Raw genomic sequence first — 10,824 nt, 5'->3', positions numbered from 1 at the left:
ATGACTTTGCTATGCTCAATGCTCGTCGCTACGACCCGAGTGTCATGATTTCAGATCTGAACCCTCTATGCTATCATGAATATATTTGAGTTCTTGATCCAATTTGCTAGTTGTATGCACTTGTTATTGTTCGTAACTGTAGACCCCAAAGTGACAATAATTGGGATACTCTCCGGGGATGACTATAATTCGAGTAGTTCATGTATTCATCGTGTGTTAATGCTTTGATCTGGTTCTCTATTAAAAGGAGGCCTTAATATCCCTTAAATTTCCTTATCGACCCCGCTGCCACGGGAGGGTAGCACAAAAGTTGGCATGCAAGTTCTTATTATAAACATGTATGATTGTATACAAAATACATGCCTATATTGAATTGATGAACTGGAGCTATTGTGTATCGCTTTAGGTTGTGACTGTTACATGATGAATGCCATCCATACAAATATCAATCACTGATCCAATGCCTACGCTTTGCTCATATTGTCTTTGCTAAGTTATCACTGTTGTTGCTGTTGTTACAATCACTACAAAACTGCCACTGTTACTGTCACTGTTATCGTTACTATTGCTATTGTTACTGCTACTATCAAACTATCATACTACTATGCTACTAAACACTTTGATGCTGAGAATTAACTTTCCAGGAATGGTTGAATTGACAACTCAACTGCTATGACTCATAAATATTCTTTGGCTACCCTTGTATCAAATCAATAAATTTGGGTGAAATACTACCTCGATTCTGTCGCGATCCTCTATACTTGTGGGTCATCAATGATCAACGTAGTTTCTCCCATGTCGCATGTTTAGCATGGATTTGGGGTCCGGATATAAGGTACACAGTGGTGGACGCGGACATTTTTTGAGGGTGATCGGTCACTGGGTCCACACACTTTTAGGGCGCCGGATTTGCTTTGTCCGGCTCTAGATGCTCTTAGGGTGTGGATCTCATTCATTCATTTCTTTAAAGCATCTACAGTCGGACACCTCAAACTCGCCTGAAACACTCGGGCGGATGGCTCGGTCACTGAGCAGTCGCAAAAAGTCGACCCAGACAGGCGCCTCAAACGCCTGGGCTGACCAACACCCCTCATATCAAGACCAAATATGAGATGGATATGGGGGCGCTCGGATGCGTCCGCCACATCAGATTGACGCTGGGATCCCACGTGAAAATAGTCTAAAACCCGATGATCTGAAACTCGTCTCCTCCGTCCGACCCATGTCACCGCGTGGCACCGCTCCGGCATGCTGTGTAGTGCCTAGACCATCTGTTTAAGCCGACCGCCGACACCAAAAACCCACCCCTCCACATTTTCCTCCTCCCTCCGTCGTCGCCGCCGTTTTCCACTCCCCGTTCGCTACCACTAGCAACCATGCCCCCACGCCACCGGATGAGGAGCTACCCATTTCTAACGCCGGAGCACCGGCTGCAGCTCCTTGAGCAGATCTGGGCAAGGCGCGAAGCCCGGATCGCCGCGGGGCTACCTCTGGATGTAGTGGACCCGGAGGAGGAGTTGGAGGAGGAGGAGGATGTGGGGAACGCTAGAGACGCAGATATGCAGGCAAAGCAACAAGTAAGGAGGGGGAGGAAGAGTTGGAGCCCTTCTATGCGCCCGTCCACCCGACGCCCGTCGCCGACGTCATGGACATCTCCGACGACGAAGATAGCTAGGGTAGCACGTAGTATATAGTACATAGGATTTCTTTTGCATGCTTTGTATGGATCTAAGTTTTTTAGGGTAACTGCTGCTTTATTTAATTAAAACATGCCTAAGATCTCCTCAGAGACCACCGAAAGAATGAAATTTGGAAGCACCATAAGCCAAACGTTACACAGTTCATCTTCTACTCCTACTTTCGCTAACTTGTGAGCGGCAGAATTCACAGAACGACCAACCCAAGATACTTTCCCCTCATCAGAGAAGCGAAACATCTCTTTGATCTCCTCCACTCTTGGCCCCACGGGAGCCAAGTTCTTCTCTCTTTCCTATAGCATCACCGCCACCGATTTGTTGTCCTTCTCTAGATGCAGTTTTCTCACGTTGATCTCAGCGGCCAGCTCCAAGCTCTTTTGCATGCGAGGATCTCCACTCTCCCCAGCTCTGTTTCATGGCGGTAGACATGGCAAGCCGCCGCTCAAAAATCACCGGAGTGGCCTCGCAGAATAACTCGTGCACCACCTTTGTCGCCAGGCTTGGACACCGCCCCATCCGCATTACCTTTGATCCATCCTTCCTCCGGTGGTGTCCACTTGAATGTTTCTTTCGTCTTGACGACCGAAGCCTCCTTCTTGTGAACAACGAGCCACTCCGCCATGTACGCACACACAGATGTCATTATTTCATGTGACGATGCTATTTTCTTACCATCTTTCGCCTCGTTCCTTGCCAACCACAATCCGTAGCAAGCTTGAATCATCGTTGCCCTCTCATCATCCCTTGCTTCCGCGAACCATCCTAACATCCATGAGGACAGTGCACTCAAGGAGTCGATATGACACAGTGGGGCCGCCACCGCAACTCCTTTCTTCGAGCGCAAGAGCTTCCAAAACAAGGCTAAGTGTGGGCATGTCTAAAATCTGTGAAGAAGTGTCTCTTCTCTTCCATATGCTGCACAGAACACCCTTGCCTTGATATGACGACGATGGAGCTCAGATGCAAAGTAGCAAATTTGAGGCGTTACCGGTTACTGTCCGCGGACTCATTCGGTCGCGTATGCGGGCGTTTGAGAGATCGGATTGACGGAGTCCGGCCGAAGATGATCTTATGTGTCTTTTTTACTATTGCATTGCATGTGTGCTTTCTGTATGCGTGCATGAGATAGAGAATCCGGTCCCTTGCTTGAACGTGAGTGCCAAGGCGAGCTCAAATCCAGCACCGACCCCGAGCCCACGAGGCCATGGAGCAGAGTCCCATCGACGACATCGTCCTTTAAGCTGAGCCGTCCGTCCACGTCGCTCGTCTCCGAACCAACGGTTGGCGTGAATGCTGCCAACGACCGAACCGCCTCTGTGTGCTCGCTGGCGATAAGGCTACTCCTCGTGTCCACTAGAATCGAAACGGAGCCCACCGAGAAGTGAAAAGGGAAAAAACACAAACAGAAAACGCTCCCAGGGAAACCCCCTCCCTCCCTCCCCCTCCTCCCCTCTCCTGCAAGTCACGACTCACGCGTCTCCCACCTCGCCGGCGCCGGCCGCCTCACTCCGCCTTCGGCGCCGCCGCCATGAGCGCCCTCCAGGCCTCCCTCCTCCTCCGCCCTCTCCCCTCGCCCCTGCCCCCTCGCCGCCGGCCGCCACCAGCCCCCGCGTCCGTCTCCTTCCCTCGCTCCTGCTACCACCGCCGCCCCCCGCTCCCCCTCCGCGCATTGGCCGCCGACGGACCCCAGCCTCCCCCCTCTCCGTCCCCCGAGCCTCCCGCGGCGGCTGCGGCGGCGGCCGCTCCGGAGGCGGAGGTCGACACGGGCCCCGCTGCCCAGGACGGGAAGGAGGAGCTCGAGGACCTGGTGGATAAGGCTAGGGTTTGGGCCGTGGCTTTCGCGGCCGCGGTGGTCGAGGCGGCCAAGAGGTTTTTCGACTGGGTGGTGTCTGGCGATTGGATGAGCTGGTGGCCGTTCTGGCGCCCCGACCGACGCCTGCAGCGCTTGATCGATGACGCCGACGCTCACCCCAAGGACCCTGCCAAGCAGAGCGCGCTGCTCCACGAACTCAACAAGTTTAGGTGCGCTCCACGACAACGATTCTTTGATGTTTTCTGACGAGTCAACTCAAATGGGTGCTGCTTTGGAGACATTTGGAAAATGTGTTTCTTGGTGGCTGAGTATCAGGGGATTACTTGCTAATCCATAGGGCTGGACTATTGACTTACCTAATAACACGGTCGCAACCAAGTTTTAAGAAGATATCAATTCTAGCTTTTCTGATGTTGAATGGATTCTGGATCCATGATAAATATGTTTTTTTTACCAATTTAGCATTACGCAATCGAGTTCATTAGTCATTCATTAGTTCAAGTTTGCGACCATTACTTTGCACAATCTTAAATCTAGGAAACCGTGAAATTTGTAGCTAAATAGCCAAATTCAGTGGCATTTGGTTTCATGGCACCTAAATAATGCTGTGATTGATACGTGATGTGGAACAATGTACTTTTCCTGCTATCTTTTGATGCTACTGAAATAATTAATTGGAATGGTAGAAACAGGTTACTTGTTCCTTTTGTTTTTCTTTGCACATTGCATTGTGGTCCAGTGTCCTATTTATATAGATTTTAAAGAATGATGTGGTTCTTAAATTCCATCTTGGCAGCCCAGAAGATGTCATCAAAAGAATCGAGCAAAGAAGTCATGCGGTAGATAGCAAGGGGGTTGCAGAGTACCTTCGAGCTCTTATTCTCACCAACGCTATAGCTGATTACCTACCAGATGAGCGGTCTGGGCGTTCAGCAACGCTACCAGCTCTGGTAAGTTTCCTTTGCAAGCCTATCGTGTATGTCAGTCAAGATTTCACATTTTCCTACTCAGTCGATGCAGCTTGAAAACTATCCTGCTTATGAACTTGGTGAGATTGCCGACAATATGGCACTTGATGAAATTCCATTATGTCCTGGTGCTGAAATACTTCATTTTTCTTACTCTTCTTCTGGTTATTCAAGAAAACAATGCATAAATTGAGATACTCGGTTCAATCAACGCTGTTTCAGTTCTTCAGTATATTTCTATCATCTTGAACAACAAAAGCTTAAAGCCTCTATTTTTAATGTACTCCCTCCGATCCATATTTATTATCGCTGATTTTTGCATAAATTTTCCTCCTATCTTGTTTATTTGTATATTGTCATATTTTGAAATATTAGTCACCATGTTGTAACCCACTCTTTGGCTTATATACATTTACGTCAGTAGTTGCAAGAATTGAAGCAACGTGTATCTGGGGAGGACAAGCCTTTCTCGAATCCCGGGATATCTGACAAGCAACCATTACATGTAGTAATGGTAAGTTCGCTCAACCTTCAGAGTATGCCAATATGGGGCAGTTATTGCTTTCACCATATGATCCCAATAATGTTTGCCTATCTGTGCCATCATTAGGTTGATCCTAAAGCTACTGGTAGATCAACTCGGTTTGCTCAAGAGATTTTCTCGACTATCTTGTTCACAGTTGCTGTTGGATTTATGTGGTATGCTCAACCTTCCATAAGTCATGACTCTAATCTCTGGAGCTTTTAAATATGTCATCTATTGGTTCATGTTTATGTCAAGCTTCTATATTTTGTTTTCTTGCTTGTCTTAATGACTCTTTAAGGTTAACTAGGCTGTATTTGCCTTGAAGTTCCTTGCATAGTGCAGCTGAGATTTAAGTTTCATGATTTAAGGTTTCAAACAGGAATTCTGATACCTCTGTTCCTGGTGTTTCAAGTCATGCATTGTTTGTGCCATAGCCGGAGTTGTTATGCCAATAGTTGCTTCCTGTGATGATATGTCTATAGACAGCTTGTTGAAGTCCTGTTATATTTTCTGTTGGACAAACTCATTTCCAGTCCTTATTCGATGGACAACTGTTTGGATTAGTTTTTGGTTTACTTGACAGAGATAAACTCTGTTTAATCTTGAGCATCTTTTTTATGTCAGTTTCTTGTAGTAATCAAACATTTTGTTTCAGGGTAATGGGTGCTGCTGCGCTTCAAAAGTATATTGGTAGCCTAGGTGGAATAGGCGCATCTGGTGTCGGTTCCAGTTCATCATATTCTGCAAAAGAGTTGAATAAGGATATAACGCCTGAGAAGGTGTGATATGATGATGTCTTGTTCCACTGTCAGTTGTGCAAAAATACAATTACTGGGTGCATTTCATGTTTCCTTTTATTGTATATATGCCTCATTGGCTGGGTACAATTGCTCAGTGCGAAAATGAGAGTAAACATATGTATATTCCGCATGATCCCTTTATACTGTTTTATATGCAGAATGTGAAGACATTTAAAGATGTCAAAGGCTGTGATGATGCAAAGAAAGAACTTGAGGAGGTTGTTGAGTATCTAAGGAATCCTATGAAGTTTACTCGCCTCGGTGGAAAGTTACCAAAGGTAATTTGTTCTATATCAATCTGCAAGATACATTTTCAATCTGCTATGTACTTTGCTGTATGGGATATACCAGATATACATCTTTGTAGGGCAATATATATTTTATGGAATACTGGTTCAATAGAACCTTTATATGATTAAAAATGTATTTTGTAGGGAATACTTTTAACTGGAGCTCCAGGAACTGGGAAAACGCTGCTTGCTAAGGTACAATTTTCCTGGAAGAATAATTTGTTGCTTCATGTATTTTGAACTGAGTAAAGAAACTCATCAGCCCAGCCCTTGCTGTGCTTTGTACTTGTGTTTCTACATTAAAAAAATATGTTTCTCTGTTTAGCTTTCAAAACCAAGTCTTCTATTATCAGGCGTTTCTAGCTATTTGCTAGTCAGTTCCTTGGTAAATGCATACCTTACTAGAGCTACCTTTGTGATTTAGGCCATTGCTGGGGAAGCTGGTGTGCCGTTCTTTTACCGAGCAGGTTCTGAATTTGAGGAAATGTAAGATCTCTTCTATTATGATATTGGACTTATATTTTCCTTGTATATTTGGTGGCCTTAGAGTGCTAACTGTGAATTTCAAAATTTGCCTATGTGCCGCAATTCGTTGCATGACCTCAGAATTTGACTTTCTGGCATTGTACCATTGCATGTGCTGCAATTTGAGATCATTCTGGATTTATGTCGAAGCACTACTGAGATGATATTTATTAGGCATGGATGAGTCAAGCTAGTGAAGCATTTGTAATTTACTAATGGAACTACCTTAAGTTGTATCCCTATCCCACTTTCATGTCTTCTTGTTTAATCAGAATTTACTGACATTGTATCTTGTCAGGTTTGTTGGTGTTGGTGCTCGTAGGGTGAGATCCTTGTTTCAAGCTGCAAAGAAAAAGGTGCTTTACCCTTCTCTTCCGTTGCCTGAGCTTAGCTCCAGCATTTCCTTCTATAAATTGAGCGCTCTCTGCGCTGTTTTAGCTTACGGGAAATGCTCAATTGTGATTCCCTTTTCATCTCCTCCTCAACAGACAAATTGGTGAAGCTTAATTTGTTTTATCAGTGAAAAATGATGTACCTTCGTAATGATAATATCTTTTGTGTGAGTAACTTTTTATTGTTCCTTTTTACAGGCACCATGTATTGTTTTCATTGATGAAATAGATGCAGTGGGATCAACTAGAAAACAGTGGGAAGGCCACACAAAGAAAACATTGCATCAACTTCTTGTTGAGATGGATGGTTTTGAACAAAATGAGGTAACATTATCACATAAGTGAACAAAGTGCTGTAGAACTTTGTCTAACCCTAGTTTACAATCGATATGTACAGGGAATAATAGTAATGGCTGCGACAAATTTACCAGACATTCTTGATCCAGCACTTACGAGACCTGGTAGATTTGATAGACATGTAAGTTTTCTTGAGTAGTTTTTTTTATCTTCACAACCATTATCATCAATTCTTTTTTTATATAGAACAGCAATTACATATTGATTTATTGTAATTATTTTTGTATAAATATGTAATTTCATTTAGTTCTGCTGGTATTGGTTACTAGATTGTTGTCCCTAGTCCTGATGTGCGAGGACGCCAAGATATTCTGGAGCTCTATTTGCAAGACAAGCCTGTGGGCAGTGATGTGAATGTCAATGCAATCGCCCGCAGTACCCCTGGCTTTAATGGGGCTGGTGCGTACAACTTTCCTTTGTACTATCTCAGCGAAATGATAATTGTAGCATTACATCATCTAAGCGTGTGGACTATGGGGTGTTTCTAGCGATAGGATAGTGTTTTTTCATCAGCAGCTGGATTCCTATTCTTTTTGCTGCGTCACCATTTTATTAAGTCCTAACTTGTAACACTTATAAATCCATGGCATTCCACGTATTTTCCATTAGAATAAAATAATAAATGTCTTACCTAAGGTGCTATAAAATTTGGCAGCAATATTTGTGCTGTGGTGGTGAGACTCATACCGACTCATCTTTTTTCCTTTTAATGTTAGACCTTGCGAACCTGGTAAACATTGCAGCAATTAAGGCTGCCGTTGAAGGTGCTGACAAGTTGACTGCTTCACAATTGGAGTTTGCCAAAGATCGTATCATCATGGGAACTGAGAGGAAATCAATGTTCATCTCTGATGAATCAAGAAAGGCATGCTTGTTCAAGTTGTTTTTCCTTTTTCTTAAGCACGCTTGAACTAGTAATTGTAGCATCCATGTCTTTGAAAATTTTAAACTGAAGAAGATGTGAATTTCTGCACTAACTAGTTTTGTTATTTTTTGGTTCTTTAGCTTACTGCCTACCATGAAAGTGGGCATGCTATTGTTGCACTCAATACCAAGGGTGCTCATCCCATTCACAAGGCAACTATCCTGCCTCGTGGATCTGCCCTTGGAATGGTTACACAACTTCCCTCACAGGATGAGACTTCTATCAGCAAGAAACAACTCCTGGCACGTCTTGATGTTTGCATGGGCGGAAGGGTTGCTGAAGAGCTTATATTTGGGGAAGAAAATGTTACTACTGGTGCCAGAAATGATCTTCATACTGCAACAGAGCTCGCTCAGTATATGGTGATTATTTCATCCACTTAGATTGTTTATTTTCTTGTTAGATGTATCTAATGTCACTTGACTGGCTGTGTAGGTATCAAACTGTGGGATGAGTAATGCTATTGGTCCTGTGCATGTAAAAGAACGACCAAGTGTTGACATGCAATCAAGAATAGATGCAGAGGTACATTTCCACTGGTCTTATGATTACAAATTCATTTTTTCTAGCATATGACCACTGACCAGTATAAGCTAGCGACCTGTATGATGTGCTTTTGCATAATCTATCGGTATACCGAGCTATTGGCCGCATCAGGAACCTCTCTTAAACTCCACTTACCAGAGGGTAGTTACTGTTTCTCTCGCATTTGTCTCATCATCATATGGCCTTGCAGGTGGGCAGACTCCTAAGAGAAGCTTATGAACGGGTGACACATTTACTGAAGAAGGTTTGCTTCTCAACCATGACGCCTTTTGCCAACATATTTATTTTTTTGGTTAACTCAGTGTTGACTGATCCAAGTTTATTTTCAGCATGAGAAGCAATTACATGCTTTAGCGAATGCTCTGCTGGAGCGTGAAACTCTGACGGCAGATGAGATCAACAAAGTAGTTCATCCCTACCAAGAAGAACCACAGCTTCCCTTCCAAGAAGAAGCCTTTGCGCTAACTTAGACATATTACCTTTTGTTGCATCAAGGTGGTAGTTTCCACTGTAAATCCGTGTACAGTAATTGGAAAGTCATTACTCACCATTTTGCGAAGGGGGGTAAACTTGGGTGCATTTCCTTCTCAGCACCATTAGGCTGGCATGCAGGAAATTGAAAGATGAGATTATCGGAGGGTGTTGCATGATTGTGAGCTATTGCCATATCTGTAACGTGGCGAGACTCACCAGAGCCTGCCTTTTACCCAACATGGAGCCCCTGAGCTGAGAAGTGCATCATACTTGGTTTAGATAGGGAAGCGATACAGATGTGACATTGCATATTTTGGATTCTAGATTATTTCTTCTTTTCAATTCTATGCCTCGCCATTGTTTAAAGGAAATCGCACATACAACTGTCTCACTCTATTGCGTCGTAACATGTTACACGGATGTGGTCAATTATTATGTCTGGCATGTTCCGTTTTGGTTTTCTTTTCAGAAACTTGCTGTTCAAAACTGCAAGTACTGTCTTTTTAGTTTTTACCCCAAGGCGGTTTCATATGTATTGATGTTGTAAAAGGATGTAAGCAAAAAAGCTCTGTGATTCGGCAATAGAAAAGGGGGTGCAGGCTTCAGTAACGTGAGGCTGAGTGCCTATGGAAACGGTTTCTACCCTGTCTGCTGTGAGTCGACTAGTCGTTTATATTCAGCCAGGAAGCATTGAAGAGTGGCGAAAAGATTGTAGTGAAGTTTTCTCCAAAAAATCCAGAGGATACATATGGCCATGTTACAAAACAGAAGGATGTTTATAAAGTGAGAAGTGCATATTTCAACTCTGCATTAATGTCCTAGTTTAATTTAGAGGTAAATACCTGACGGTGGTACAACTTGTGTTGGATGATCAGTTTAGTGCTAAAAGTTGCAAAATACATGTTTTGAGTGCTTGAACTTGTGTGGAAGGGCAAATACGGTGCTATCTTTGGAATTGATTTGCGGACGACTTTTTAGGGTCAGCAAATCTACGACACCCTTATCCTATGTTTGTTGTTCATGTAGGAGTTTGATCCAAGAGTAGTTGAGCATTTCTCCTCATCCTATGTTTGTTGTTCATGTAGGGGTTTGATCCAAGGGTAGTTGAGCATTGATCCTCATCCTATGTTTGTTGTTCATGTAGGGGTTTGATCCAAGGGTAGTTGAGCATTGCTAAGCACAGATGAAAAATGTCGGACGTGTAGCATTGCTCTTTCGCGTCCGCCGTTATGTAGGGTGTTTGTGTGTTGCGCCGGCGTGACCGTGGCCCACTGTCAATGGGTGGCAAAGGGATGTCACTGCTAAAAAGACTGCAATTGTTATAACCTTGATTCCTAAATACCCTCGATTTCCCAGCCCACTTCCTAAATCCCTAACCTTAAGCAGGCGACATCGGTGATGGAAGGGAGCCTGGACGAGTGGATCACGTCGGCCTGTGACCGACAGGGGTGGCATCTCTCTGCTTGACGTCTGATTGCTCTATGGTGAGAGGGGCGACATCGGCGGCTAGA

At 44.1% G+C, this 10,824-nt stretch overlaps 1 protein-coding gene across 1 annotated transcript; it reads left to right on the top strand.

Annotated features, from left to right (window-relative positions):
• The first annotated feature begins 3,121 nt into the window (after nucleotides 1-3,121).
• On the top strand, nucleotides 3,122-9,748 carry LOC125544123 (ATP-dependent zinc metalloprotease FTSH 9, chloroplastic/mitochondrial). Its single transcript, XM_048707701.2, has 17 exons — nucleotides 3,122-3,719; nucleotides 4,307-4,460; nucleotides 4,903-4,992; nucleotides 5,089-5,177; nucleotides 5,660-5,783; nucleotides 5,963-6,082; nucleotides 6,239-6,289; nucleotides 6,519-6,580; nucleotides 6,918-6,975; nucleotides 7,210-7,335; nucleotides 7,409-7,489; nucleotides 7,638-7,767; nucleotides 8,085-8,233; nucleotides 8,374-8,655; nucleotides 8,729-8,818; nucleotides 9,030-9,083; nucleotides 9,169-9,748. The coding sequence occupies exons 1-17, from the start codon at nucleotides 3,226-3,228 to the stop codon at nucleotides 9,307-9,309; spliced, it is 2,295 nt and encodes a 764-aa protein (XP_048563658.1). The 5' UTR covers nucleotides 3,122-3,225; the 3' UTR covers nucleotides 9,310-9,748.
• Nucleotides 9,749-10,824: the final 1,076 nt, after the last annotated feature.

Source organism: Triticum urartu, chromosome 3A (assembly GCF_056163025.1).
Source record: "Triticum urartu cultivar PI428250 chromosome 3A, HENAU_Tu73, whole genome shotgun sequence".
In the NCBI taxonomy this organism is placed as follows: Eukaryota; Viridiplantae; Streptophyta; class Magnoliopsida; order Poales; family Poaceae; genus Triticum; species Triticum urartu.
The sequence above is the reverse complement of the archived record's forward strand: the minus strand, read 5'-3'. Positions and strand labels throughout refer to the sequence as shown.

Bases quoted from the DNA above. Each gene is read 5' to 3' on its own strand.
- LOC125544123 (XM_048707701.2), top strand. From the start codon at position 3,226: ATGAGCGCCCTCCAGGCCTCCCTCCTCCTCCGCCCTCTCCCCTCGCCC. The intron at 8,234-8,373 runs GCATGCTTGTTC...TTGGTTCTTTAG, and splicing joins TCTCTGATGAATCAAGAAAG to CTTACTGCCTACCATGAAAG. The intron at 9,084-9,168 runs GTTTGCTTCTCA...GTTTATTTTCAG, and splicing joins TGACACATTTACTGAAGAAG to CATGAGAAGCAATTACATGC.